The sequence below is a fragment of the Echeneis naucrates genome, chromosome 14 (genome assembly GCF_900963305.1).
Source record: "Echeneis naucrates chromosome 14, fEcheNa1.1, whole genome shotgun sequence".
NCBI lineage: Eukaryota > Metazoa > Chordata > Actinopteri > Carangiformes > Echeneidae > Echeneis > Echeneis naucrates.
Window position 1 is genome coordinate 232160 of NC_042524.1, and position 27444 is coordinate 259603.

The 27444-nt window shown below is 48.4% G+C and overlaps 7 protein-coding genes across 14 annotated transcripts; 3 read left to right on the forward strand and 4 right to left on the reverse strand.

The window, feature by feature from the left end:
* Positions 1 to 120: 120 nt before the first annotated feature.
* On the forward strand, positions 121 to 4874 carry fam53c (family with sequence similarity 53 member C). Of its 3 annotated transcripts, XM_029519722.1 has the most exons (6): positions 121 to 252; positions 348 to 512; positions 1744 to 2053; positions 2476 to 2533; positions 2621 to 3633; positions 3822 to 4874. In XM_029519722.1, the coding sequence occupies exons 4-6, from the start codon at positions 2527 to 2529 to the stop codon at positions 4113 to 4115; spliced, it is 1314 nt and encodes a 437-aa protein (XP_029375582.1). In that variant the 5' UTR covers positions 121 to 252; positions 348 to 512; positions 1744 to 2053; positions 2476 to 2526; the 3' UTR covers positions 4116 to 4874. The 3 variants fall into 3 exon arrangements, with proteins under 3 accessions (XP_029375582.1, XP_029375584.1, XP_029375583.1); XM_029519724.1 differs by having other exon boundaries at positions 217 to 512; positions 3830 to 3856; XM_029519723.1 differs by lacking the exons at positions 121 to 252; positions 348 to 512 and adding an exon at positions 1260 to 1284.
* Positions 4875 to 7734: 2860 nt separating this feature from the next.
* Positions 7735 to 8683, reverse strand: hspb9l (heat shock protein, alpha-crystallin-related, b9-like). The gene has a single exon (XM_029519725.1). The coding sequence runs from the start codon at positions 8503 to 8505 to the stop codon at positions 7855 to 7857; it is 651 nt and encodes a 216-aa protein (XP_029375585.1). The 5' UTR covers positions 8506 to 8683; the 3' UTR covers positions 7735 to 7854.
* Positions 8684 to 10669: 1986 nt separating this feature from the next.
* Positions 10670 to 12554, forward strand: LOC115054352 (early growth response protein 1-like). The gene is made up of 2 exons (XM_029519538.1): positions 10670 to 11079; positions 11270 to 12554. Exons 1-2 carry the CDS (start codon positions 10944 to 10946, stop codon positions 12259 to 12261), a joined length of 1128 nt encoding a protein of 375 aa, XP_029375398.1. The 5' UTR covers positions 10670 to 10943; the 3' UTR covers positions 12262 to 12554.
* Positions 12555 to 13055: 501 nt separating this feature from the next.
* timd4 (T cell immunoglobulin and mucin domain containing 4) lies at positions 13056 to 15289 on the reverse strand. Of its 2 annotated transcripts, none has more exons than XM_029519582.1 (8): positions 15178 to 15289; positions 14791 to 14969; positions 14525 to 14687; positions 14367 to 14444; positions 14227 to 14294; positions 14027 to 14105; positions 13910 to 13943; positions 13056 to 13428 (listed from the first exon to the last, which is right to left on the reverse strand). In XM_029519582.1, exons 1-8 carry the CDS (start codon positions 15227 to 15229, stop codon positions 13344 to 13346), a joined length of 738 nt encoding a protein of 245 aa, XP_029375442.1. In that variant the 5' UTR covers positions 15230 to 15289; the 3' UTR covers positions 13056 to 13343. The 2 variants fall into 2 exon arrangements, with proteins under 2 accessions (XP_029375442.1, XP_029375441.1); XM_029519581.1 differs by having other exon boundaries at positions 14027 to 14138.
* Positions 15290 to 15608: 319 nt separating this feature from the next.
* Positions 15609 to 18693, reverse strand: LOC115054690 (uncharacterized). Of its 3 annotated transcripts, none has more exons than XM_029520016.1 (5): positions 18267 to 18693; positions 17182 to 17514; positions 16571 to 16773; positions 16161 to 16275; positions 15609 to 15987 (listed from the first exon to the last, which is right to left on the reverse strand). In XM_029520016.1, exons 2-5 carry the CDS (start codon positions 17461 to 17463, stop codon positions 15787 to 15789), a joined length of 801 nt encoding a protein of 266 aa, XP_029375876.1. In that variant the 5' UTR covers positions 17464 to 17514; positions 18267 to 18693; the 3' UTR covers positions 15609 to 15786. The 3 variants fall into 3 exon arrangements, with proteins under 3 accessions (XP_029375876.1, XP_029375875.1, XP_029375874.1); XM_029520015.1 differs by having other exon boundaries at positions 17182 to 17572; XM_029520014.1 differs by lacking the exon at positions 18267 to 18693 and having other exon boundaries at positions 17182 to 17701.
* On the forward strand, positions 17695 to 23114 carry pgap2 (post-GPI attachment to proteins 2). Of its 3 annotated transcripts, XM_029520017.1 has the most exons (5): positions 18130 to 19356; positions 19777 to 20026; positions 20115 to 20221; positions 22408 to 22516; positions 22595 to 23114. In XM_029520017.1, the coding sequence occupies exons 1-5, from the start codon at positions 19189 to 19191 to the stop codon at positions 22723 to 22725; spliced, it is 765 nt and encodes a 254-aa protein (XP_029375877.1). In that variant the 5' UTR covers positions 18130 to 19188; the 3' UTR covers positions 22726 to 23114. The 3 variants fall into 3 exon arrangements, 1 of the variants encoding a protein (XP_029375877.1); XR_003841620.1 differs by lacking the exon at positions 22595 to 23114 and having other exon boundaries at positions 17695 to 19356; positions 20115 to 22247; XR_003841621.1 differs by lacking the exon at positions 22595 to 23114 and having other exon boundaries at positions 17695 to 19356; positions 20115 to 20513; positions 22408 to 22506.
* Positions 23115 to 23321: 207 nt separating this feature from the next.
* Positions 23322 to 27311, reverse strand: rhogb (ras homolog family member Gb). Its single transcript, XM_029518587.1, has 4 exons — positions 27228 to 27311; positions 24599 to 24758; positions 24341 to 24511; positions 23322 to 24247 (listed from the first exon to the last, which is right to left on the reverse strand). The coding sequence occupies exons 2-4, from the start codon at positions 24725 to 24727 to the stop codon at positions 23972 to 23974; spliced, it is 576 nt and encodes a 191-aa protein (XP_029374447.1). The 5' UTR covers positions 24728 to 24758; positions 27228 to 27311; the 3' UTR covers positions 23322 to 23971.
* Positions 27312 to 27444: the final 133 nt, after the last annotated feature.

The window sequence follows — 27444 nt, forward strand, 5'->3', positions numbered from 1 at the left end:
CACTGTGACTGACAGACTGGACCACCCAATCAAACAGAAAGCACGTGCTCTGACTGAGCTGACTTAATTTCTGTGGGTTTGTCCGTTAAACAGGCACCGCGGCAGACCGGCTGCTGTAAACAAGCTGCCGGGAGCGGACTCCATCTCCCATCAGCCCCCGCTGTCGGGCAGACGGCGGCCCGGTTGTTTTCGGTGGTTTCTGTGCGGAGGACTGAGCCTTCCCGCGCTGTGGACGTGCTGAGAGCAGCTGAGGTAAATAACGGACAGGTGATGCGGTGAGGCCCCGCCCCCTCCCGGACCCTTCCTGTTATTTATGAACGTCCGCCGCTCGTTATTATGATGTTTAGATCACCGGGAGCCACCGGACGCTGATCTTGGGCCGGACCCGGACCCGGATCGTGGGCTGGTCCCGGACCCTGCGGTGCTCGGATCCAGGCTGGTGGATACGTTCTTGGATCAGTACGCCAAGCTCCGCCGCTGCAGCCCGGCCCCCGGACCTGCTGTCCGCCGAGGTAAGAGTGCCACCCGCGGAACTCGGAGCCAAACGACCGCTTGTTTGCTGCTAGCCTGTTCGGGCTCCTCCGTCCCGCAGCGGCACGCCGCTCACAGGCCGGTCAGACCTGAGGCTGGTTCTGCCGGGAGTCGGCCCGGAGCGCTCCAGGTGTTGTCAAGAGGAAGGTGTGTGAGCGGCCGGCCGGAGGAGGCGGAGAAGCCCGGACGGCCCCCCTGATGCTCCGGTTGTTTTTGTGAACCTGCTAACGCTGCTAGCCGGTCCGTTAGCCGCCGTTAGCCGGTCCGTTAGCTGCTGCTGCTGGCGGCCGCCGTCGCTCCTGTTGGCCGGGCCGGCAGTCTGATGCTGCGGAGGGGGCTCAATGTTCAGCCGGTTAGTTTCAGAGCAAGATGGCTGAATTTATTGTGCCGACCTTGACAGAAATAACATGACATATTATTTATAGGGAGCTAACGGCAGCTAGCCCCGGATGGAACAGGGACCCTCGGGAATTGCATTTTTTTTTCCCGGTAAATGTCAGAAATTCAACATTTCTTCAAATATTCTTCGCTGAAACAGAGAAGACGCTGGACAGGCGTGCTAGCATCCCCCATTGAAAACAATGGGATGCGTTAGCCACAAGCTAGCAGCAGCCGGGGATGCTCAGCGGCCTCAGCCGCCCCGGAACTAGAGAGGCGGCTGTGAGGCCTCCGCTGCCCGGACCCCCCTCACCGGGAGCCGGGTCTGTGGCCCCTGACCTCCTGTGAATCAGGTGCCAACTGTCAGTCAGTACAGTGAGTGGTTTTCATGAATGTGACTTTAAATGTCCACACTGCAGCAGCAGTCCACCCTGTGACCTTTGCTCAGCCCAGATGACATCATCACCTGTTTCCAATAAGATTCCTCCTTAGTCCTCCAGAAAACAAAGATCTGGTTCCATCCTGGTTCTGATCCATCTGCAGAGATCTGACACAGAATTGTACTCCAGCCAGTGAGAACTTTGGGAGTACAGGTGAAGGGCTGATTTCTGGAAAACAGTGTGACTTTGCTGCTAGCAAAGTGTCTTGTTTTGGGGGCGGGCCTGAGGGTATTGACTGCTTTGTTGTGACATCACAAAGTCCCAGAAGTTTTAAGGCTTAATTTCTGAATTTGGACTGTGAAAGTTTCTGAGGTCTCAGATCTTTGAGACTGAACCATTCTGTTTTCTGGACTTATCAACATGTGACACTCACCTACATCTCCCTCCTCTCCAGGTGCGTTGCCAGGGGCAACTGCTGGCTGACTATGTCCTTGTGAGAGTGGGTGGGGCTACCTGGCCCTGAATTGGTAAGGTGGAGGAGGATTCTCAAGCAGCCCCCCGCCTCCTGTGACGGACGGACGGACGGACACACAGACGGGTGTGGCTCCCCTCCTCCTCCCTGTTTTCTTTTCCCTTTCCCACCCAGCCCCTCGTACCCAGCCCCCCACGTCTGCTGCCACCATGCTGTGGTCCCGCTGCTGGTGGAAAGCCTGAGGAATCAGATTCTGGAGGGCGACCCTGCTCAATCGGGGGACTTCTACCTGGTGAGTATAGGACACTCAGATCCAGATCAGATTGTGGACGCAGATCCCAAATCAATCAGTCCTCCTCCTCCTGCAACCCTGAGGACGGTGGTGATGCACCAGCTCCAGATTGAGACCTGACTAAAACTAATAGTAGCTGAGACCAGATTTTGACTAGGCAGCATGAGGAGGAGGTCCTGATCTTTTTCCTCGTTTTTAGCACTTCTATGAAATTCCATGACAGTGCAGTGTATGAACTGAAGTTCTTTTATGTTTTCCACCTCCTTTCTGTTCTCGTTGGTGGAGTTTCATCAAGGTGATGATGTCCTGAGATATCGGGTCATATCTGCATATCTCATATCTATCGTCAGCAGCAGTTGCTCATCATTGTCACACTGTTGTCATCATATGTGATATTGACATGACTTGTCTCTGTCTCCCAGTCCCTGCTGGACCCGAACAACCTCATAGAGTGCTGGCCCCCAGATGGCTTGATGCCTGGTGAGTTCACCTGGAGTGCCATATCCTGACCGTTGACCCCTGGATCAGTAAAAGAGTTATTCATACCTGTAATGTGTGTGTTCACAGAGAGCAGCTACTGGCAGCTCTGCCCTCCCTCCAAGTCTGGCCTGCAGGGGGGGTTACTGAGCTCTAGTTTCCCCCCTGGCCCTGTGCCCCTTGTACCCCCAGATGCCCACCTGCAGGAGGGGGGCGACCCCCTGGACAGGACCCCCTCTCAGCCACCCCAGCACCGGCCCCTGGCACCCAGCACCTCAGCATCGGAGCTGTCCCTCCCTGGAGCAGTGGCAGCACCTCCTGGTCCTGGTCCCCCTCCCCCTCCTCCCCCACCCCCCAAACGCCACTGTCGTTCACTGTCGGTGCCGGAGGACCTGTCGCGCTGCCGCTACACCTGGCGGCCCAGCGCCTCTCGGGTCTGGACTCCTGTCAGCCGGCAGCAGTGCCACGGGGGAGCTGGTGTTACAGGTGGGGGGCCAGGGGTTGGAGGAGGGGTTATAGGTGCAGGTGTGGCAGGGGGAGGAGCCTGTCCTCTCCGAGCCCCAAGCTCCTCTCTGAATTCGTCGCTGCACTCCTCGTCTAGCCCAACATTCTTCAGCCTGGCGCTGTCTCCGGACTCCCCACTGCCATGGAGTTTCCCCTGGGACCCCAGCGAGGCCGCAGCAGGGGGAGGAGCCTGCTGCTGCTTCTTCCCGTCCCCCTCCTCTTGTTCCTCCTCTCCCTCTCCCCTCCACCCACCTCCTCCTCCTCAGAGGCGTTTCTCTCTCTCCCCCGTGCTCATCAGAGACTCAGCAGCCTCCACCTTCCTGCCTCCACCCCCCGTGCAAAGCCAAGCGATGGCGCCTCCACCGAGCTGCTCAGCCACAGCCGGATCAGCTGTGGTAGCAGCAGGTGGCCCGGTGCCCGCCTCGCCCTCCTCAGCCTGCAGCACGCCGTCCTCTCTGAGGCGCAGTCTGCCACCACAGCTGCCGCGCTGCCACTCACAGCCCTGTGACCTGCTGCTGCTCAAACCGGGTCTGAAGAGACGCAGAGACCCGGAACGACCATGCGCCCGACCTGTCCTCGACTTCACCAAGATGACTCAGGTATGACATCATAAGTTCTGTTCCTGTAATTCCTTCTACTGTCTGTCAACACAACCACAATGACAATGTGTAAATGAATGAAGTGAAGACATCACTGACAGAGTCGTCTCTGGAGTCAAATTCCTAGTATGTTGTTTACACATACCTGGTAATAAAACTGTTCCTGATTCTGTTTCCTCTCCCCTAAGACGCGCAGCATTGACCCACAGTGTCTGGAGCGTGGTGGCAGCAGACTTGCCTGTGGTGGTGACATCTGCATGGGCATGGAGCCCTTCATGGGTGACTTCCGGGGCTCCTGTTCTCCAGCCGAGTGTCTAGGCCGCAGCAGCATCGGGCCACTGAGTGAGAGCGACGAGGAGTGCGGTGAGGATGATGATGACGACGATGGAGAGGAGGAGGCAGTCGAACGTGATGCGGCGCAGCAGTCTGTGTTTGAGCGGGACTGTACAGAACTGGACCTGAACCTCATAGAAGAAAACTGAGCTGTTTGTAAATGGGAGGCTGTTCTGTTTCTATTCATTGATTTTTATTTTGAAAGGATCTGAACCCCTTCCTGGACCACCGTCAACGCAATGCACCTCCTTCCCGCCAATCAGCAACGCTCTCAGGAACAACCTTCTCTCATTGGACGAGCTGGGTAAAGGAAGCTGCCTGATGACAGTAATGATGTGACCGCCCACGGTGCCACCTCTGAACCAGGATCTCAGGCTCTGAGACCCCGATCACAGTCTGGACCAGTTCACACCAACAAGCCATTGTCCGGGCCCCGCAGAGTCTAGGTGTCTTCCAATCTCTGTAACACAACTGTCTGATACTGCACTACGGCAGCATTCTGAAACATCATCACACAGGTCACACACACAGATGCACAAGTGTGTCCCTTTAACACTATAGTGACCTCAGTGTAGATCAGGGAGGCTGCTGTCATGACGACCAGGCTGGAGCGTCTGATCAGGAGTATTTATTAGTGATCACAGCACGTCAACACAAAGAGCAGAAGTTGATCATGTATTAATGGACTGACAAACTGTATGAAAATGACAGTCAGTCATGTGACCTGGTCCTGGTGATGTGGTCAGGATTGCTGGTGTTTTGTGGCGTTGCTGAAGGCAAGTGGTCGCTGATGCTGTCGTTCTCCAGAGTGTTCAACATTCCCGTGTGTGTGTGTGTGTGTGTGTGTGTGTGTGTGTGTGTGTGTGTGTGTGTGTGTGTGCGCGCGCGTGCGTGCGTGCGCGCTTAAAGTCCCACAATGTGACTCGTGTCCAGCTTGAATCCAGACTATAGCTAGCTCCTGTTCAGTCGGCCCCTGACAGGAAACTGTTTCTCAGAGAATCAGTTCCATGTAACAGCCCATATTTGTCCCCCGTCTGTGAAATTGACGTCTAAAGTCATGTGTTCACATCGGCCGCACCTATTTGCTCCAGTGGGTGATGTCACAGCCAACTAGAGTCTCTGGATCAGTCCTGTATGTTCCTGAGTTTGTGTTGACAGAATAAAGACAATCAGATATTTGGAGCTGATTTTTCATCATTAATGAGCAGAACTCTTGATCAGATAAAGATAGAAACTTCAGAGACATTAAAAAAAAATAAGCAAAACAAAAGAAAGACTCTGACTCCAAAAATGAACTAATTACTCATCTTAATCAGATATTGTGACCTTGTGATGAACATCAAAGTCCGGTCTGGACCTGGAATTCTTTCACCTGATCTAGATTAAAAGTTGACACAGCAGCTGCTTAGACCTTCGAGCTGAAACATGAAACCTACAAAAAGAACAAACCTTCACAGTAAAGATCTGAACCTTTTCCTGCCTCACTGCTGCAAAAAGGACCATGTCCTTTCACATCTGTAATATTCTTGGCCGAGACTTTACATTTCTGTTGATCATTTCAAATCAGCTTAATTTTCTCTTTTTGGGTGGCCATCTTGTGTCTGTAGCTGCAGGAGATAATCCATCGCACCCAGTTAGATGAGGCTTTAGTTCACGTGGTGATGAGGGTGGAACCAAAAAGTTGCTTTAATGAGTGTTGATCACTGCTGGGAAACATCTAGAAGGGAAATGAAACACAGAGGAAAATATACACACAACGATCCTGTTAACACAAAGTCCCAGTAACCGTCTTCTACTTACACTTTGAACACCATGAGAAATAACAACATAGTTTAAGGAAAGTAATATTTGTTGTAGGACTCTGATATTGAAATGTTCCTGAATGTGAGTAAATGAACAATGATGGTGTGTAAGTGACAACTGGCTGTGATGGATTCTGTCATGTGACGACTTCCCTCTATAATTTTCAGATATGTGATTTGAACAGAGAAAAATACAGTCATGAGGTCATGAGGCTGTCATGAACTGCTCCTCCAGGTTTCAGTTTGTGATTTCTAATTGTTTGGTGTCAGTTTTCATCACAATGTTGTCTGAATGGAGAAAGTAGTGAACGGAAAAGTTCAACATTTTGGGAAATGTTGAGGTGTGTAATGTGAAGAAATGAGTCAGGAGGTTTGCCTAGCATAACATAATGAGAACAATAAAAAAGCATCCCTGCTGGACATTAGCATGCTAATGTTAGCCACTGGCTCAAAGCACCGCTTCTCTTGTCTGTTGTAAACAAACATGTTTCTTGGAACTCTTGGTTAACGTCTCCCTGTTTCCTTATGCTAAGCTAGGCCAAACACCACGTCCCAGTCCCATATCCACACACACACAGGAGCTTTGGGAAAATCCCTCACACAAAATTACTACTGACTGTTTTTCAAAATGTTGGACTATAATGTGAAAGCTTGCTTTAAGCTGTTAGCTATTAACTAGGAGCTAGCTTGTAAGCTTAATGTGCTGTTAACTAAACTCTGACTGGATAAGTAACCAAAGTGGAAAAGAAATGTCTGAAGGGTCAATTCAACCCAAATTTAATATAAAAAATATGTCCAGAATGAATGTTCCCGTAACAGGCACACACACAAACACACACGCAGTCCCTGTACACACTCTCCTGGTTTGTTGATTTGTTTCTGTTGGTCGGTCCATAACACTCAGCATAAGCCTTAACTAAACATATTCTATTATTCTGTAAATCAAAATGTTAAAAAGAAAAAAAGGAAAAGAAACCTAATGGAGAAGAAGTGGAAATGTGAACTGTAGCTGTTAAATTTTTAGTCCTTCTGTTCATTATTTTCTGCTGTTTTTTCTTAATATTTCTAATCTGATGTCTGAGTGCCGTAGTGATGAACGCATCATGTGTGAAAAAATAAAAAGCTTCAGAGCGGAGGATGGGTGTACAAAGTTAGCAGAGAGACTCAGACTCATCTCGTCTTTTAGAAATGTTTTTTATTGTATGTGGTTAAAAGAAAAACAATGAAATGGCAATTTGAAAAGCAGTTTGTGAATAAATTAAGTTTAATGAGAATTATTTTACAAAGAAAGGGGAAAACTGGCGTCCTGTCTTTTATTATCATTAGCTGCTTTTGTCACATTAAAGGTCCATACTTTATTTTTTTAAAGTTGAGATTCCATAGGTCTGATGGACATTTTAAAGGTCTGTATTTTATTCAAACTCCTTTACTAGTCTCAGCAGGGAAAGCATCTTTTACTTTGAAAAGTACCACTTGATGGGTCTAAGTAAGACTTGGGCAGTGCTTTGGGGCACCAGCTGTTTTGTTGTGACATCAGAAGTCCTGTATGCTGTGTGTGTCAGTCTAAATGCAGGTGAACAGGTGTGTTGTAATGATCATGTGACTGCATCTCCTCTGACTCTATTTTAAAGCAGCATCAGATTCTCAGCTGTTTTCATGTCAGCCATTAACAGTTCAACCAATCAACAGACTCCAAACTTGTCTGTGAAGAGTAGTTATGTTGTCTAGGTTGCCAGGCGACAGGAGTCATGACAACCGGTGCCACAAAGAGACGAGCTGAACCTTACGAAGACCACAAACAGGACCGAATAGATCCAGAGTTCTATGCACAGGGTCAATGATGACCACGAAGGGGTATGACCAATTTAACCGACCACAAAAGACCATCTGTTGGACCGTGGGCGGTCTGGCTCCAGGATCGACCTAACTACATGTCAATAACTCAACGAAAGACTCAAACCTGAAACATGATTAAATGTGTTTATTATAAACAGGAACTATTAAAATCAAAGTGCAGGTGAAGTTGGCCACAGCCTCTGTCCAATCAGGATGGATGAACAGGTGAGATGTACCGATCTGTTGCCCCTCAGTTTTTCTCAGGGGGGCCACCTTCTGAGGAAGTGGCCTCACAGCCCTCCACCCCCCCGCCACAGGAAGAGGAAGTGACGGCGGGGGCTGAGGTGACACTGATGGGGACCACCCTCTCTTTCCCGTCAGTCAGCGCTCTCTCCCGGGGCGCCTGGATCTGCAACCGGCCTCCTACCAGGGAACAGGTGACGGTCTCGGGGTCAACGCCGTCCGGCAGGTCAAAGTCCTGCCTGAACTCCTGACACCTGTAGGAGTAGGAACCTTTCCCATCATCCTGCTTCTTCTCTGTCCGGCCGCTCACCCTCAGCTTCCTGCCCACTTGTTTGACGGACAGCTCCTCCGGGGAGAAGTCCTTGGTGTCCAGGCTGAGGGCGAAGCTGCTGCCATCCCTCCCCAGGTCCTGGAAGGTGATGGGCTTGAAGACACCAGAGGAGGAGGAGGACTGGTCGATCTCATCAAAGATCTTCTGGTGCAGCCTCTCCATGAACTCCATGTTCTGCCTCATCTCCTGCATGTGGCGGATCATCTCCTGTTCCATGTGGTAGAAGAGTGGCCTAGTCTCAGGCCACAGGCTGCGGATGGGCCAGTGCAGGTCCACCAACGGCCTCATGGAGATGGGGGACGGCTGGAAGACACTGGGACACAACATCCTGTCAAGAGTTTCTGGAGGTCTGGAGGTTTGGTTCCAGATCAGTGTTGGTCTGACTGTCTGATGGCCTGCTTTTTATATACAGAGACGAACCCTGACGGAAAGTTCCAGCAGCATTCCTGAGTGTGTCTGTGTGTGTCTCTGTGTGTCACAGTCTAAAAGCAGCCTGGTATTCCTCAGTCAGGTGTCGCCTCTCAGTTTTGTGTTATTTGTGTTGTTCATTCTGTCATCATCTTTAAACAGCAACGACAGACAGACTCAGGAAGTGAGCTTTGATACAAAATATGGACCTTCAATAGTCATAAATATGATCAAATAATATTGTATCAATAATGAATTAATATGAATAAATATTCTACATCCTGTGAATGTTTCTGGACTAGTTAAAGGTTGAACGGCTCCTGATCATCAGGTGGCATGTGACAGGTGTTGGACAGACTGGGATCAATGCCGCATCCTCCAGACCTTTTGAGTCCAGGCCATCTTGTGTACTTCATCTTCTGCTATTTCACATGAAAACTTCATGTTAAATGTCAGAGAGGCAAAATAAGATGGACCTTTCATATAAAATATACTTCTAATGACAGCTGTCAAACCCCACAAAATAACCAAAAAGTACAAATTAAAAATGGCTCACTGATGAGCCAAAAGGAATTAGCAGCAGAGGAATTCAAATATTTTATTTGTAATAGTTAGGGTAAATTAAAATTCTTTAGTAAACATTGTGTTACCAATTATACTTGATTTGAAATTAATTTGAAAAGGCAACTTCATAAAGTCATTTTCTTTGATTCCCATTCAGCATCTGTTGGTGAGAATTGCTTTAATTTGTTAATGAGGCCCAAAAAAAAAACTGTTGTGAGGTTTCATCAAGCCACCTGTTCGATATTTACTGAAAAAAGTGCAAAGGTTCTTCATTTGGATTTGTCATAATTAAAAAAACAAAACAAATGTTAAACGTAAAAATTAACCTCCTGTCATTTATGTTTCTATTCCAACAATATGCAGCAAGAATGTGAATTTTGGCGATTAGGGTTAGGGGGTTAGGTAATTAATCTGATGAATCCACAGCTACCCTAAAATTTACCAGACTCAAATTAAAAGATACTGACAGTCTTCCTTTTAATGAAAAAGATGGGCCTAAATCTAAAATGGTAAATTATATTAGAATAATATTCACGATTCTCTGCCTTAGTCCAATATCAATTCTCTGTCTATTATTCTGAAATATTAATAATTACGATGCAATCACATTTTTCTGAAGTGTAGTGAAGTGAAGTGAAGCTTCACGTACAGATTTAAAATCGACCTTCACTTGTTTTGGTTCTCGGCTTCATTTGTGTCAGTAAAATGTTGAAAAGTAAAACTCTTTGGTCACATCCACATTTCTACCTCATGTTCATGAAAAATGTGGCAAAACAGTTCATGTTCAACAGTTCATAACTAGTTAATTTGGTTTCCAAACTGATACCAAACTATCTAAATATTAGAATAAACAGCTGTTCTCCTGCTTGGTGCAAAGTCAATGTGTCTCACCTGACCGGTTCCGGGACAGGTGATTTTTGGAAGTTTTGCCCCGCCCCTTTGTATCACAGACCGTGTCTGCTGATTGGCTGCTGATACAAAACTCATTTTGACTCATTAAATTCAGTTTAACCTGATGACAAACACTGTCTGACTTAATCTCCGATGGTCCTGACCGGAAACAGCTGGACAGCAGCCCGAGCCGTTTTTAGATGTTTCGGTGTCGATCTGCTGGACTGAACGGGCCCCTGGTCCGGGACCAGCAGTCCGACAGGAAACCGTCCAAATAAGGTCTGGGGAAGTGATGACGCCGCGGGAACACCCCATGTGACGTAGAGCCAAAAAAAGAAAGAAAACCCGATCGGAGCCGTGACGTGTCCGCGGGGTTTCCGGCAATGGCGGCTGGCTCCGTTCCCGCTCTGAAGTTCACCGGTTCGGGGTCGACCCGCCCCGAGCTGGACCGGACCGGAACGGACGGGACCGACCGGGACACTTGCACTCTGAAACCGGAGACCGAACGGAGCCGCGGTGCTTCCGCCTGCAGTCACTCCGCGCGCTCACCGCTCGGGCCAAATATGGGCTTCCTCTGTGCCATAAATGGGGACGTACGTCACGCAGGAGTCTATATAAAGCCGCAGCTTCATTGAGAAAAACTCGAGTTCACTTTCAGCAGCAGCAACACGTGGAAACACCCACCGGAAGTAAACATTAGGGTCCCTGCCCGCTGATTTAGCAGCTTCACTTCCGGTCCACAGGTCCCGGACCCGGACCACGGAGCTCTTGACCCTCCAGCATTGGCTTCCTCCGGGCGCCGCAGCCCCGAGCGGTACTCATTGCAGCCCGGAGCTCCGGAGCTCGAAGAGCGGCCGTTCTGCTCGCCTGCTGCCGCCTCTGACGCTTCCTCCTCCGGGGAGATGGCCAAGGCGGAGCTGCTTCTGTCCGCCCTGCAGATCTCGGAGCCTCCGCCTCCGTCCCCGCTGGAGGAGCTGCAGCTGCTGCTGCAGAGCGGAGGCCCCGGACTGATGAGCACCGAGCCCGGGGAGTATGGAGGTGAGCACCGGACCGGACCGGACCCAAACTAGAATAATGTTAACGGGAGTGGAGCAGCTGTTTCCAGATGTTCATCAAGTCAGAGAATGAACAGCTAGAATCAGAATCAGGGGGACTGAAGTCCTTCAGGGTCAGTGTCTTGATTGTTTCTGGTTTCCTGACCTGCTCTTCTTCTCCCCCTCTCTCTCAGACTCTCTGTTGGAGCTCCCGGACCTGCAGGGCCTCACCCCTCTCACCCCACACCTCCCCCTTCTGTCCTACAGCGGCCGCTTCACCTTTGAGCCTTCGACCTCGGGGGGTGGACTGTGGGCGGAGCCTTTGCTCAGCCTGCTCACAGGGTTGGTCAGCATGGCGAGTCCTCCCCCTGCATCGTGCAACGTCTCCTCCTCTTCACCATCATCATCCTCATCCTCCTCGTTCCAGCCGACCTTCAGCTGTGGCTCTGCTGATGTCACGTCAGTCTTCTCTTCCACGCCGACCTACACTTCCACCGCCGGCTCAGACCTCCTCCCCTCCGCAGCCCCCCAACCCTTCCAGCTGCAGCCCGCCCCCCCCTCCTATCCCACCTCCATTGCCCGGCTCGGCCTCTCCCAGCCCTCCCTCGTTCCCGTGCTGCCAGACTACCTCCTTTCCCAGCAACTGGACTCTGAGCTGGACCAGGACCAGAAGCCCCCGCTGATGCAAAGTTTGAACCCTCCTCTCACCCCGCTCTCCACCATCAGAGCCTTCCAGACCCAGCTCACCAAGTCCAGCCGGGTCAGGAAGTCCCAGAATAAGATCCCCCCCCAGGAGCGGCCGTTCGCCTGCCCTGCCGAGGGCTGCGACCGCCGCTTCTCCCGCTCCGACGAACTGACACGCCACATGCGTGTGCACACTGGCCAGAAGCCATTCCAGTGCCGCATATGCATGCGGAGCTTCTCACGCTCCGACCACCTGACCACACACATCCGCACGCACACCGGGGAGAAGCCGTTCGCCTGTGCAGACTGCGGCCGGAGGTTTGCCCGCAGTGACGAGCGGAAGAGACACAGCAAGATCCACCAGAGACAGCGAGACCGGAGGACCAACAGGAGTGGCTCCTCCTCCATCACCGGAGCCTACACCCCTCCCCACCTCTACTCCTCACCCAGGGGGAGTCCTCAGGTGGAGCTCCCCGCCCCCCACAGCTCCAACCTGTGCTGACACAGGAGGTTCACCTGCCCCAGGGTGACCTTTGACCTCAGACTAAATGCTTTCTTCCTTGACTTTTGTAGTGAAAAGGTCAAAGGTCAGCATGGATACATGTTGGAGCAGAAAACGCTGAACCAATGTTCAAACAGGAAACAACTGATTTTAGAGACTTACTGTCCATGTGAGTGTAAATATGTCCAGAGTTGTGTTTCCTGTTGTGTTACCTACTGTGTAGGTTTGTGTTTGATTTCATACTTCAGGTGTTTCCTCTACAAAGAGAATTAAACTTCCTGTCAGGGCCTTTACCTGAGTGATGTCATCAAAAAACCACAAAGGACAAAGCCTGTGATCAAGGCACACAAACACACACACACACACACACACACACACACACAGACATTCTGTCTCTGCTCTACAGGAAAAAAAACAACTTAGCCCAAATATGGTGTTTCCTGTCTCTCCAGTGGAAGTACTGATGTCCATATTTGGAGGTTCCCGCGTGCTCCCAGACTGTGTTTTGTGACGTAAAAAGGATGGGCAGGAACAGCAGCCTTCCCCTCCACATGTTGAAGCAGCAAACGGGACTCTGCCCTGTTCTGAACCCGGAACCCTGCGACAACATATCTATACGTCATCAACAGGTCCTCCCACCGCAGGGGCCGGCCTCCTGGTGTCGTGTTTCTGTAGTGTAGTGGTTATCACATTCGCCTCACACGTGCAAGGTCCCTGGTTTGAAACAGATCTTTGGCTCTTGTTGTTTTGTTTTTTTTAATCAGGTAGAACTCCGGCTCTGGGCTGGTCTGGATCTGAACCTGCACTCTGGTTTACATAGAACACAGACAGCATTGGGGGTGGGGCCACAGTTGAGTGACAGATTTAGCCCCATACCTGTCAATGTTTCCACATTAGTATAGTGGTGAGTATCCCTGCTTGTCATGCGGGAGCCTGGGGTTCGATTCCCCCAGGGGGAGGACAGATTTTTACTTCCTGATCAGACATCCATTCACAGAATTTTATTCAGCTACAGCAGGAAGCACTCAACACGGACCACATGGTTCCTGAGCATCCAGATCACTGAACCGGGGTTCAGTTCTCTAGTCCAGGGTGTAGATGTTCTCCTGGACCGGCCTCCTCATCCGGATCTCATAGATGATGTGCGGAGGCTCCTGGAAGGAGAAGCTGAAGGAGGGAATGACAGCTTTTATGTTCTACACATTAAAACACACTAAAATTACACATAACGCACAAATATTAAAGCTGACAGCTGACAGAATCAAAGTTCAGCTCAGGTCCCTGAAACCTGATAAATGCATAAAAAGATGGGCTCATTTTTCCAGCTGTGGATCCAAAAGATCTCCAGGTCAGTGATCACTGTTTGAATACTGCGCTGCATTTGGCAGCAAGTGTGTGTGTGCTGTGTGTATTTTGCTCTTTCAGGGTGTTGTTCTGTCAGTTGTGTAGAGTCTGACGAGAAAATGCCCCAAAAAATCCATAAACACTGTGAAAGGTCTGATCCACCAGACTCCACTAACTCCAGGGAGACGCTGGTCCAGGTCCTGGTCCTGGTCCAGGAGAAGGACCAGCAGCTGCTGTGCGGTTCGGTATCTGGACTCTGGCAGATCTGATGTAATGAACAAAATGAACAAAACCAGTTTCTCACCAGCTGTTCTTCAAGGCTCCTCTGTGAAGTCCACCTGAGGAAGACCAGCACACAACAATCAGCTGTGTGTGTGTTTGTTTGTGTCATCGTGCGTGGTGTGTGTCTGTGTGTACGTACGTCTGCAGGCCAGAAACAGTGTAACTGACGTCAGGACCATCAGCAGACTGACAGACAGCGAGAGAACAGGAACATTTATCTGAAGAGAGAGAGAAGGTAGAGAGTCCTCTACCTGGGGAGGTGGTGTCTTCTTCATCATCATCATCATCATCATCATCATCATCATCATCATGGTCCAGTCAGGGGGCGGAGCTACTCACCAAGACAGCATCAGGGTGCAGCGGTCCAGAGGTGTTCATCCTCGGCTGGTGTGGACGAGACACCACAGCTACACACAGACACACACAATGTGAACTGAGAGCTGACAATGTGGTCCATAAGTCCGTTCAGGAGTCCTCACCTGTGGCGGCCAACAGCTCCGTCACGTCTGTCGCTGCCGTTGTTGTGGATGTTGATGGCGGAGAACTGGTGACCGGGGCTGAGGAGGAAGCCCAGGTCTGACTGAGTCTGATCCAGAGACAAAACCAGGACCAGGACCTCTGATCTCAGTGGACTCACCTTTGACGACTCTCAGGTTCATGATGACCTTCTTGTCGTTGAAGATCCCGTCGATGTCCACCCTGCAGCAGTACGGCCCGCTGTCTGTCCGCCGCACGGCCACGATGTCCAGGTCCATCTGTCCGTCCAGGACGTCCCCCGTCAGCCGGTACCGGTCGGACACCTGCAGCAACGGGGAGAGGAGACGAAGCTGACATCACCGTCATCATCACGTTTCATCATGTGGGCGGTGTGTCCACAGGGTGACTGGCTGTGATGTCACTGACCTTGGAAATGACGCCGTGGTCGTCGGTCTGGATCAAGATGTTGTTGCACCAGAAGGTCCCACAGCTGCGACCCCAGCAGACCCGACTGAGACCGAACCGCTTCACGGAGTACTGACAGGACAGGGAGGCCACGCCCCCCTCCGCCACTTTAAAGGAGGCAACGGACCCAAACTGTTCGACTGCAGGACAAACACACACAGAGAACACGTGTCCACAACAACCACAACAACAGGTCCTGGATCACCGTGACAACATTAACTGCTCCTGTCACATGGGAATCGAACACAGCTCTCATGTGTCCTGGACTCAGAGACAGATACTGTCCAGATCCACATTCAGATCCAGACCCAGAGCAGCTCAGAGTGATGACATCAGTTTGGGTCTTACCTGACAGGAGGAAGAGGACGATGGAGGTCTGCAGTCCCGAGACGGCAGCCATCCTGTTTGTGAGTCTGGTTGTGTTTATTGTCCAGTCAGACAACAACACAGTGTGACTCTGTGATGGAGCCGAGATGGGGGAGTCAGGGTGAGAGGGGGCAGAGACACACTGTCCCTGTGTCCATTTGTGTGGTTCAGTGTGTCTGTGTGTCAGTGTGTCCTCATCACACACAGTAACACAAGCATCTCTTTGTTCTCATCGAATTCATTTTTTGTTTTGTTTCTCCCAAACAGAACCCGAGGCTTTTAATTTGAAAAGGATCACATTCATTTCACTACAACGCGTTTTACTTTCAAATATAAAATATAATCAGAGTCCCAACAAACTAATGCTGTTTGTTTGTTTATTGATCATTTTAACTGATTAATAAAGTTCTGATTCTGGTTTACAGAGTTTGCTCTCATCATCTTTACAATCATTATCATCATCATCAACATGGTGAACCCGGTGTTAACCTGGAAGTTACCTCGCTAAACTGAAATCCAGCTTTGTGATCCTGTGTCTCTGGATCCATGGGTGGCCTGAGGAGACACACCTACACCCCTGAAATATTCTGATTACTGAGACATTAAGGCTAAGGACCAAGACCGGGGTTTTATAACATCTCCAGGACCAGGACCAGGTCTTTTGAGGAGACGCCATGGACTTCTTTTAATATGACCCTCAGCTTCCTTCAAAGAGTCAAAGTTGTCACGATACACAATCTCGTCCTGCTCACACGGTGTCACACTCAGTTTGTCAGGATCAAACTTCAGCACCTGAAAAAGCCAGAGACCACAAGAAGAAGAAAAGGGTTAGCAGATGCTAGCTGAAGAAGTTCAGGAAACTCCTCAGGTCTGAAGAACCTTAGGCTGACCTATATCTGGATTCGGGACTAGACTCAGGACTTGTCCCTGCATCTGTCTGGTAAGGAGAAACTGGGGGAACTCACTTGATCTTTTTCCATGTGCAGAGCAATGGCGACGTTATCCCAGATGTAGTAAATTCCGCGGTTCAGTTTATCAGCCCTGAACTGGTTCTCCTCAGGTATCTTGACCAGCTCGTATCTGAAACAGTTCGGGATCCTGAAAATCCTCATGTTGTTTACAGGAACACAATAAACACTCAACATTTAGTGTTCATCTTCAGGACCACACAAGTCCTGAAGACTAGACAAAGACTGACCCTTACAGGCTCCTTAAGGAGGTGACCTCTGACCTTTGACCTGTGACCTGGAACCAGGCAATGAGTCAAGACATTTCCCCTAGACTTCAATATATTCTGGATTTTTCACAGCTGGCAGAATCGCCCCCTGATGGTCAGCAGATACAATGAAGGTTTAGAGGCAGTCTGTGGTCTTACCTGTGTGTACTACACATGGCCTGAGCCGTCCAGATGAACTGTCCATCTCTGTAGTAACAGACGGTGCCCGGGTCGTCCCCTAGGAGAGGGTAGTCCTCATACTGCTGATGGTCCGGGCTGTGGACCAGAACCACGTACATCACTTCTTTTTTGTACAGGATGGTCTCAAACGCCCGCAGAACCGGAGCAGCACCTGAGCAGAACTGGAACCAAGAAGAAACTTTTAATGGACGACTCAGTGACGTCACTGACATCACTGACTCACCTGGACAAGAAGCAGGAGCAGCAGGAGCCCTAATTGGCTGTCATGATTCAGTCATTCAGTTATGAAATGAGGTTTGTGTTTCTATATGTATGCATGTTTGTGCATATGTGTGTGTCCGTGTGTATTAAAATGGCGTTGTGTTGCTGATGTCTCCACAGACTTCTATTATCAAAGTATTTCTAATTCTGATTCTCTCACTAATCAAGCTTAAGCAGACAGTTGGACAACTGATCCTGGGTGTGACTCAGTTATCAAACTGTTGTTGAGTCTAGTTTCAACAGGAAAGTGAAACAGAGCTGTTAATGCTTCGTCACTCTTTATGGACCGACTCACTGACTGGCCCTACCTGCTGGCTGTAGGCGTTCAACACATCCTCCACTGAGACAGTGAAACGGTAAGAACCCAGCCTGGATGTCTTCAGGAAGGCAGGAGAGGTGGCAAAGTGTTCCAGGAACCTGGCTTCAGCCTGGGCCTGAGGCGTAATCAGGTCTGGGTACTTGTTCTGCAGGAACCTGGCCTCGGCTGATGTGATGTCCTCAGGTCTCAGATTCAGACTCCACCACACCAGAGGTGGTCTGTCCTCGGTTATGTTTGGGTTCCTGAAGCCACCATCCTCCTGGATCTTCATAAATGCAGTAAGATGTGTGTCGTGTTTCAGATGAGACACATGAAACTCAGGCTGAGGATAAGACGGGACATCATTGAAGATGTAATTTTTAGTTTGATTTTCTCCGGTCCTGTTGAAAAGACAAGCTTGAACTGTCAAATCCCTCCGGCTCAGGTGTAGGCCCCTCACAAAATATTCATTTGGAAACCTGACATGTCGATGTTCCATTATCAGATGAGCCATGATGTTGATTCAAAGATCAATAAAACGTCCTGACTGCACTGACAGAACAGACTTTGAGCAGGAGGTGTTTGGGTTAAAACTGACCCCGCCCTGAATGAAGCCACATCCACATCAGGGAAACATCACATGCTTTCGTTTTTGGGGGAAATAGAAACGCATAAATACCAAGACAGAAAAAAAACTGTTTAACTATGACAACATTGAAAAGAAGAACTTTACATCTTTAAATGGTCTAACCCGCCGTAGAGTGAATCTCAGTTAATATTATGATCATCTCTCAGGTTAGTTTGTATCATAAATTATGAGCTGTCTCCATGTTAACAAAAGACTGGCATCTTTTATTTTTGTAAATCAAATTTTAGAAACATCTGAGTGAGCAGTTTTTACTTTCCTGTGTCTTTTTACCTCATAAATGAAAATACAATCAGAATCAGAAATATGTTATTAATCCTCAAGGGAAGTTTGGTTCCTCACATCCAATCCAGAATAAAAACAGAAAGGTGTACACAATTAAGAGCTGTAATATAGAATGCAAACTGAATGTTGTTTTTATTATCATGTATGGTAACTAGACATATTACCAAAGGGACTTTTACTCTGAAAGTTGTGGTGACCGGGAGCTGCCAGCCGGAAGTGGAAGTCACGGACTAAAGTTGTGTCCGTTCGTCGGTAACTGAAGAAAACGGAGATTTAAAGTGTTGGTTAGCTTAAAGCAAACAGAACCAGAGACAGAACCGAAGAGAGAACCGGAGAGAGGACTGGAGACAGAACCGGAGACAGAACCGGAGAGAGGACCGGAGAGAGAACCGGAGACAGAACCGGAGAGAGGACTGGAGACAGAACCGGAGAGAGGACCGGAGACAGAACCGGAGACAGAACCGGAGAGAGGACCGGAGAGAGGACCGGAGAGAGGACCGGAGACAAAACCGGTGCGAATCATTGAAAGCTGCTTCTTACGTGTCAGCCACCGGAAATCCGTAGTTAATGTTAGCTAACGTCAGCTATGCTGCTACACCTGAGGAGCTAATCCTGTTAGCTTCGGCGCCTCAGGTGAGACGGCGACACCTGGAGGAGGACACAGGACAGGTGAGGGCCTGCCGGGTCAGAACTCCGATCCAGACCCGGATTAGTCCTGTATGTTTCTGAGTTTATTGTCTTGACAAAATAAAGAGCTAATTTGTCATCATTAACGAGCAGAACTCCTGATCAGATAAAGACAGAAACGACCCAAACACACGAGAGGAACCTTTCTTTGGAACAGAAGGAAACATTCAGAGTCTGAACTGATCAGAGAGAATCAGCTGAGTTCTAATTTGAGGAGACTTTTTAAAAATGGGAACAGAAAAGAAAGCTTCAGTTTGGATTTGAGTTTTTAATCTGAGAGCTGCCACCGATGATGTAGTGGTCCAATTTCCTGGAGTTTGATCTCTGACAGCTGAAGAACAAACCTTGTTGTGCGTCATCGTGTGCTCTGGTTGGAAGTGTCTCCTGCGTTGGTCCAGGATGCTCCAGGGCCCGTACAGCAGTCTGGACCGGGATGGGCTCCTGATCCGGCTGCCTTTGATCAGCTTCGTCTGGGGGACGGTGCTGCTGCCTCTGATCGGCCTCATCATCTGCCTCTTCATTTCACTCATGTACCACTTTGAAGATGCCACGTACACACATTGCCAGGTAACACATGGACACACACGATAACCTGTTCATCCCGCGGAGGACGATTTGACTCTTTACTGTCTGTCACTAAATTAAAAACAACTCTGCTTTTCAAAGTAAAACTCTATGTTAACGAGCAGAGGCATGACCAAGACGGCTGTTTGTTTGTTGTTTACCCTTTTAGATCCACAATGAAGCTTCTTAAAGATTCAGTTGTCGTCAAATGTCAACAATAAACTCCTGGCCTCTGAAGGAGACAGTCTGATTGGCTGTGACGTCACCCACAGAAGCCAATCGGAGTGTCCGATGTAGAGACGTGACTCTAAATGTCACTATCAAAGAACGGATAAACACACAGAAGGAAAGCAGCAGAGCTCCAGTCAGAGTCAAATCTTTAATCTTCTCTCTTGTGTCTTTTTGTTTGTTTTCGCTCTTTAGGTGTCAAACTTCCTCCCGTCTATCAGCTCCGCCATCAGCCGCGTCCCTGAGCGCTATATCTGGCGCTGCTGTATCGGTTTGCACTCGGCACCGCGGTTCCTTATTGCCACGGCGTATTTCAACTTCTACCGCAGCCGCTTTGCAAACCGGCTGCTTGAGCTGCTGCTGAGCGGGCTGGCTCTGGTCTGCAGCATGGCCGAGAATAGCGGCCTGCTGCTGCTCACCTACGTGTCGTCCACAGAGACTTACAGTGAGTTCCACATGATGCTTGATGTGTGTCAGTGAAGCTGCGTCTGGACGTTCTCGATGTGAACATGACGAGCTCTCTGCCTTTGCAGGTGTTCATAAAAACAGTTTCATCGTGTTCATCGGCAGCTCGCTGCTCCACATGCTCATCACATGCTGGCTGTGGCGAACCATCAGGCGATACTATGTGAACCCAGAGGTGACCCTGACCACTTACAATTCACCAACCAGTCTGAAGGGAATAACGCAGATTACCTGGTTACCATGGATACCTGTCAGGGGATGGAATATGTCTGGTTTCCATGGATACTGATCAGCTGGTGGCTGCTGGTGTTCTTGATATATTCGGTGCTGTATTGTTTGCTGTGGACGGGGGTGGGATGAACCTTAAGTCTTCAGTGCTGTTTAAGGCCTCCACCTGCAGAGGGTACTGCAGGACTTCAAATCCACCTCATCAGACATGATGAAAACCAAAAAAAGACTCTAAAGAAGTATGATTCTTCAGGAAGTTTTAGTGGACTCTGTCACTAAATTAAAAACAACTCTGCTTTTCAAAGTAAAACTCTACGTTAATGAGCAGAGGCATGACCAAGGCGGCTGTTTTTGTTTGTTGTTTCTTTTAGATCCACAATGAAGCTTCTTAAAGACTCTAAAGAAGTATGATTCTTCAGGAAGTTTTAGTGGACTCTAGATAAACCGGTCCCATGCTCTTGAAGGATTCCTGTGTGTCGTGACTTTGGTCTTAGTGGTCCTCAAAGACCAAATTAATGGCTCTTTGTAGGTCGTCTGTGGGGAGGTTTGTGGGTAGTTCTTAGGGAGCTGGTGGAGTTTTGGTTTCTGTGAGTGTTTCAAAATGTTTTAGAGCTTGAGGAAGAATCCATTTTTGTCAAGGATGTTCTGAAGGTCATCGAGGAGGCTTAACTGATCCTTTATGTGAAGGTTTTGAAGCAGTGCAAAGTTTGGGAGAAGATGCTTCGGGTTCTTAGAGGATGTTCATAGCTGAGTTCTAAATCAAGAACAGGATCCTGTTTTTAACCCAAAGAGCAGGAACCTGACTGATTATGCCTGTTTGGGTCTTGAGCAGAAAACCTATGAACAAGTTCCAAATTTAACATCTGACTCAAACATTATTTTGGTTGTTTCCTCTTTTATCAGCTCAGTGACCCAGAAACTGCTGACAGAGTCATTCACAGATCTTTATCAGCTAAATTAAAGAGGAACCACTAAACTAATTTAATCCCCAGTTTAGAAGTTATCACCAAATGGTGAACTGCGGTCCGAGCACAGACTAGGTGACGTTTCTACCTGAACCTGTGACAATTCTAATATCAATGAAAAAAATAAATCATTCGTTGTTATTTTGCATGCGCAACTAATCTAGTTGTGTCATCAATAGCCAAGCCAATCAAATTGATTGATTACTTCTCAGCACCAGAGCATGGCGGAAGAGAGGAGATGAAAGAAAATAGCTTGATCAAAAGTACACAGTGAAAACCAAACTTCAGGTTCACCACTGAGTCCATTTAAGCCCAGATTCAGACTGCTGGCAGAACAGTTACAAGCCCATTCCCTCTCCTTAGGAAAGGAGGGAGGAGAAAGGGAGCTGCTTAAAGCTTAGATGAAAATGTAGGTGTTATGGTGCCTATATGTTCTTTATTTGAAAAGGGGGTGGGCAGTCCTGATTCTAAAGATTCTGAATGTTTTTACATTGCTTAAAATGTAGTAAAGACAACTACAGTATTGTTTTCCATTCAAGTTCAGACTTATCGGTGCGTTCAAAGTTTATTACTTCAGAAACACTGAAGTAATAAACAGTAAATGACAGTAAATGATGTAGAAATGTATTTGTTTATATCAGGATAAACATATAAGATTTGGACCTTTGCTGGGAGGAATTTTAGGAACTGGACCTCTTTGCATTTTAATTGAATACCCCTGAACGAGAGAATGAGCTCTTTCTAACAGGTCCTGATCCTGAAGGACTGGACTCCTCAGGACCTCTGAAGCCGAGCTGTGAAGCTGTGAGGTGGAGCCTCTGTGGAGCTGGATATATCCAGCCAGATTGAGATCTAACCCTTAAACTGGTTTTTGTTCTTCAGACCACCTTCTTCTATTCTGGTCCAGTTTTGATGCTCAGGTTTCCATTGTAGGAGGGGTTTTTGGGTAGGTCCTGACTCCTGCAGTCCAGGAACAACCCACCCACTGGGCGGTATCCATGGTAACAGGTAGCAAATGTGTTAACTGTCACAATGTTTTGTATCGGAAGAAAAATCTGGTTCATCTGTAAATGTCTTTTACACGGGCCTTGGTTCCTGTCTCAGTGATGTCATCACATTCACCTGCTCTGGGCGCCTGGTCCTCATGCTCATATTCTCTGTCTCTCAGGAAGTGATGTCATATCGACGGAAGGTGCAGCTCTTCCTGTTTAATGCCATCTGTTGCCTGGCAGCATTATACTTCTTCAGACGTCACAACAATTACTGTGAAACAGGAGGTACAAGTCCAGGTCTGAGGTCTGTCTGCTGCTGGTCTTAGTTTGTCATTCTGATCTGTCCTCTGCCCCCCCTCCCAGTCTACACCCTGTTCGCCATCTCTGAGTACATGGTGGTCTTCTCCAACATGGCCTTCCACATGACGGCCTACTGGGACTTTGGCACCAGAGAGTTGATTGTGGCGACACCGCCGGAGGGCAAACGATACTGAGCAGCTGCTGCAGGATCCAGGATCTGGATTTCGGTCTGAAGTGGACTCCGTTGGGCTTAATGAACATTACATGAGAATTGTATTTCAACTGTAGAGTCCAGCAGTGAGTCAGTCCTGTTGACTTTCATGTTAAAATGTCCAACTCCAACAGAAATAAACCTTTTTAGAGTCTGGAACTAAATCTGCTCTGGTCTGACTCACCTGTTCATGGGCCGATCTTAGCCGGTCCATTCTGGTCCTGGAAACCAACCAGCTCTCCAGACCTGAATCCTTCAGGTAGTTCAGCTTTGTCAGTTTTCTCTGAGGCTGGACCAACTCAGTCTGACCTTTTGTGTGTTCTGTCCCTTTAAACAGAACACGTTATTCGATGGTTTTATCAGCTGACATCATCGAGGCTCTTTCATGTTTGGGGAAGTCGTTTGTCTACAGGTGATTTTAAAAACCACTTCCTCAACAGCAGGTCACATGTCAGACTGTCTCACCTGTCTGCATGATGTAGTTAGTGGGGGATCAGGGTAGTTAGTAGGGGACGGGGGTAGTTAGTGGGCGATCAGGGTAGTTACTTGACAGCGATGGAATTAGACACATCAAACAGATTGACTGTTTCAGATGTTTAAAATTTTCAGCACATTTAAATAAAAATCCACTCAGACCAACAAGAATCAGATTTTATAGGAAATGATGGGACGAGCAGCTGAGGCCGAAGAACTGAGGGGCAACAAACAAAAACAAAAAACGCTGTTTACATTCATGTTTCTTCTCTGTGGCCTCTCTCTCTCTCATTTATTTCTTTGACTTCCTTATTTTTGTTTACATCAGTTTGTGACTAAAATAAAGCCCGCCCCTTGAGTTTGAAGTGCAGGCTACTTCCTGTTTAATTAGGACACACCGCCGTTGGGAGTCCTTGTTTCCTCTGAATCTCTGAAGCTGATGCTCCTGATGTTCCAGATGTGCTTGATTGCTCTGACCTTTGACCTCTGACCTGTCTGTTCCTCCCACAGTCCTGTGCACACAGCACATTTGTAACCACATCATAATTTCGCTTCAGTCATTTCCTAAAGGTTGTCATTAATGCCCTGCCCCCAGACCCCTAAATCCTGTCCCTTTTACACACTGAGCCCAGTTCCATCCTTTCAAAATAAAAGAAATATTCTGACCAAATAGTAAAATACATTTTAACATAAACTTTTCAAACTGTTTCTCAGGCAGGTGCCACAAAATCAGGTGAGAGGTCCTGGTTCTGCTTCTACAGTAGGATGCAGGGCCTCTTGCTGACGGTGGGCTGTGGGTTTAGGAAGGCCCTCACAGCCTCGGTGAACACGTCCTTTATGCCGTCCTGGTTGAGGGCGGAACACTCCAGGTAGCGGACAGCCCCGATATGGCGGGCAAGGGTGGTGCCCTGATGGTGGCTGACGGGCGCTTGGTTCTGATCCTTCAGCTTCTTCTGGATCTCTGTGTCGTTTCGGAGGTCGCTTTTTGTGCCGACCAGGAGGATGGGAACGCCAGGACAATGGTGAGACACCTTGGGAGAAAAATCGTCTTCAGTAAAGACTGAGCCTGCTGTTTGTCTCCTGACCATTACAGACAGAATAGTTTATCAGTAGTGACCTCTGACCTCTGGGTGCCACTTGTGCTTGACGTTTTCATACGAGGCGGGGCTCGAGATGGAGAAGCAGATGACGAAGACGTTGGTCTGCGGATAGGACAGCGTCCTCAGGCGGTCGTACTCCTCCTGACCTGCTGTGTCCCACAAGTTCAAACTGATAATCCTGCTGTCCACTGTCACCTGAACGCAACACATACAGAGGGAATGTAGAATGTGTCACTTACGATGTCATGATGACCTTCAGGACTCAAGAACACACACACACACCTGACTGCTGTAGTTGTCGAACACCGTGGGAATATATTCTTTGGGAAAAGCTCCGGTTGTGTAGGAGATGAGGAGACAGGTTTTCCCAACAGCACCATCACCCACAACCACACACTTTATTGTCTGCATGATGACCTCTGACCTCTGAATCCTCAGAATCCTGCAATACACAGACAATACTGCTGTTAGTGGCGACTCAGTTGGAGGAGGGAGGGGTTATTTTGTGTTTATGGAAATGATCTGTCCAAAAGGAAGCAGTCTCCAAACAAAACAGAGATGTTATCCTGCAACACACACACAGATTTGAATGTCAGTGTGACTGAACAAATCCACTTCATTTCAGCTTTATTTGCATCTTTGTGACAGGAAGTTACTTCTCTTTCCTCTTTCGTCAGCAGACAGCCTTCGTACAGTTGGTGTATTGGTGACTGACTGACTGTTTGACTGTTTAGAGATGAAACTTTTCCCAGTTTAATCTCCAGAAGCTCAATAAAAACCACAGAAGGAGATGACAGCTCCACGCTCAGTGTCTGTCTCCAGATGTTTGGAGGGGGAGTGGTGAGACGGGTCGGCCCAGACTCTGGGGACGTTGACCCCATCCTTCCCCTCCCCCTCTGGGTGGGTCAGCTCATTTCACTGTTGGAACCTTCCCCCTCTCTGTTCTAAAAATTTCGGACAGGTTTTTTTATAATTAGAAAATCTGAGTTTTGTTTTGCACATTGATGTGAACAAATGTTTGTTGTGACATTAAGAGTCACAATGTGTTTGCAGTTTCTGTCAAACACAGGAAGTTGGTGTCGGACAGTCAAACAGGTGTTCAGACACAGAAGAAGAAGTGATGAGTCTCCAGTGTGGAGACAACGCCCGTCAGTCAAAGAGGAAGTTTCAGAAGAAGCTCGTCTTTGTGGTTTCATGTTGAAATGGATACGAGGAAACAACGTTCAAACAACCCAGAGTCCAGCAAATATGGCTGCTCTACTCAGGTGTCCTCAGGTGTCTGGTTTATCCTCTGGGGTCTTTTGCTCGACCCGCAATTGAAACTGATCAATTAACTAACTAATCAGTGACAAAGAGAAACGGCGGCGGGGGTCCAGACCAGACCAGGCCCTCACTCTGTTTTTTCAGGGTGGACCTGGAGAAGACAGGATCAGTGTGAGTCTGGGAGTCCAGATCCTGATCCTGGTCCCGGTCCCGACCTCAGTAATTTTTCTCCCCTTCAGTTTTCCAGAGACTTTGACCTCTGACCTCCAGTTGGAGGAAATGATGATTCACCCAGCAGAGTTTCATGAGGGGTATGATGGGAAATGTGGTTTAATTTTGTCCTCAAAGAGACGCAGTCTGAGTCTGGTGGTTTTTTCGGTGTTTCAGGAACTAACGCCATCAGTTTCATCTCATCAGCTGCATTTTTTTAAACATAGAGGTTTAGGAAGTCTCCGTCCACAGAGGAACTGAATCCTGCAGCTGGAGATCAGACGGGACGGCGTCCAAAACTGGAGCTGCAAAGGTTTTATCCACAAAACGCTGATCTGAGGATGGACTACGAAAACAACTGATGGACAGAGCGGATGAAGCCCTGAAGGATGGTCCACAAAGCAGCGACAAACTGGGAGGACAAGAACCAAACCAGGACTAAAAGACCAGACAATTCTGGACCAAAGTGAGTCCTGTTGTCATCAGAGTTTGACAGCTGGATTATTCAGGCGTCAGCTGTAACACTTCTCGCTTCCTAAAACTTCCTGTGTCTTTCTGGTAAACCTAAAAGTGGCCATCATGACTGATCTTCCTGATGCAATTTTGAGCACATGTAGCTGCCCTCTGTGTGATATGATGACACAATGAGTACATGCCTACAAAATCCCATTGATGCCAAAGTGCAGACACACAAAACAACACAAACTCAACAAAGCGGAGATGGATAAAACATGTGACCTGTAGCCTGACAGTCCGGACTGAGGGCCGAGCCTGACAGGAACCCAGATATTAGAGGATAGGAAGGGGCTAGCTGTTAGCATGCTAACTCCCCCCCACATTTAGTCTATACACACTTTTATTTTGAAAGGATCCTGTCTTGTTTTGGAGGCTTCCCATGTTTCCTCTGTTAAAGCTCATATATAATGAATTATTCCCTTATTTAATAATGAAGCGGTTGTTGTTAAATCCTAGTAAATATTCAAATTAATGTACTTTTACTCTACGATTATTTCACAGCCAAAATTCAGACGCATCAGTTTTCAGTTTGTTCATGAACTTTTCTCCATAATAATCTGGATCAGTGCCATTCATGTGTTTCTATCAGGATCCACCTTAAGACACCAGATTGACCTCATAGGAAACAAACACACATCAACCTGCAGACTCTGCTCAACTTTATCTTCTATTAAAGTTCAAAACTTAAAATTAACTGAAGAAAAACACAGAAGTCGCACAGACATACAGGGAGTGGTAGCACTTCATCTCAGTGTGAACAAACACAGTTACTGATCGATCAGCTGACAAGAATTGGAGCAGCTAGATCAATAACCCGCTAAAAGTTTGGACACACACGGACACACACGGACACACACGGACACACACGGACACACACACAGCTGAACGCTGTCGGCTCCGGGCGGATGAAGCTCAGACTCACCGGTCATCAGTCCTCCTTCCCGGACACTCCGCTCCGCTGAGTCCCGCCTGTGCGTGAATGTGTTTGTGTCTGTGCGGGAGGGGCTCCGGGGGGCGGAGCTAATGAGGAGGAAGTCCGAGGAGAGAGAGAGGAAGTGGTGGAGCAAGTTCGAGGAAGTTTAGTGTGTGTGTGTGCGCGCGCGCGCGCGTGTGTCCAGAGTTGAGAAACAGTAAAAAAA

What these genes read in the sequence shown, in the direction of transcription:
- timd4 (XM_029519581.1), bottom strand. Translation starts at nt 15,229, where the DNA reads ATGGCTGCCGTCTCGGGACTGCAGACCTCCATCGTCCTCTTCCTCCTG. An exon ending in CGTCCTCTTCCTCCTGTCAG is followed by an intron (nt 14,970 to 15,177) that starts GTAAGACCCAAA and finishes TTTGTCCTGCAG; the next exon opens with TCGAACAGTTTGGGTCCGTT. An exon ending in GAACCTGAGAGTCGTCAAAG is followed by an intron (nt 14,445 to 14,524) that starts GTGAGTCCACTG and finishes CTTCCTCCTCAG; the next exon opens with CCCCGGTCACCAGTTCTCCG.
- LOC115054352 (XM_029519538.1), top strand. Translation starts at nt 10,944, where the DNA reads ATGGCCAAGGCGGAGCTGCTTCTGTCCGCCCTGCAGATCTCGGAGCCT. An exon ending in CGAGCCCGGGGAGTATGGAG is followed by an intron (nt 11,080 to 11,269) that starts GTGAGCACCGGA and finishes CCTCTCTCTCAG; the next exon opens with ACTCTCTGTTGGAGCTCCCG.
- fam53c (XM_029519722.1), top strand. An exon ending in ACTTCACCAAGATGACTCAG is followed by an intron (nt 3,634 to 3,821) that starts GTATGACATCAT and finishes CTCTCCCCTAAG; the next exon opens with ACGCGCAGCATTGACCCACA.
- hspb9l (XM_029519725.1), bottom strand. Translation starts at nt 8,505, where the DNA reads ATGTTGTGTCCCAGTGTCTTCCAGCCGTCCCCCATCTCCATGAGGCCG.
- rhogb (XM_029518587.1), bottom strand. Translation starts at nt 24,727, where the DNA reads ATGCAGACAATAAAGTGTGTGGTTGTGGGTGATGGTGCTGTTGGGAAA. An exon ending in TCGACAACTACAGCAGTCAG is followed by an intron (nt 24,512 to 24,598) that starts GTGTGTGTGTGT and finishes TGTTGCGTTCAG; the next exon opens with GTGACAGTGGACAGCAGGAT. An exon ending in AGCACAAGTGGCACCCAGAG is followed by an intron (nt 24,248 to 24,340) that starts GTCAGAGGTCAC and finishes TTTTCTCCCAAG; the next exon opens with GTGTCTCACCATTGTCCTGG.
- LOC115054690 (XM_029520014.1), bottom strand. Translation starts at nt 17,685, where the DNA reads ATGGCTCATCTGATAATGGAACATCGACATGTCAGGTTTCCAAATGAA. An exon ending in TGAACGCCTACAGCCAGCAG is followed by an intron (nt 16,774 to 17,181) that starts GTAGGGCCAGTC and finishes TCTTGGTTCCAG; the next exon opens with TTCTGCTCAGGTGCTGCTCC. An exon ending in GCCATGTGTAGTACACACAG is followed by an intron (nt 16,276 to 16,570) that starts GTAAGACCACAG and finishes GAACTGTTTCAG; the next exon opens with ATACGAGCTGGTCAAGATAC.
- pgap2 (XM_029520017.1), top strand. Translation starts at nt 19,189, where the DNA reads ATGCTCCAGGGCCCGTACAGCAGTCTGGACCGGGATGGGCTCCTGATC. An exon ending in GATACTATGTGAACCCAGAG is followed by an intron (nt 20,222 to 22,407) that starts GTGACCCTGACC and finishes TCTGTCTCTCAG; the next exon opens with GAAGTGATGTCATATCGACG. An exon ending in CAATTACTGTGAAACAGGAG is followed by an intron (nt 22,517 to 22,594) that starts GTACAAGTCCAG and finishes CCCCCCTCCCAG; the next exon opens with TCTACACCCTGTTCGCCATC.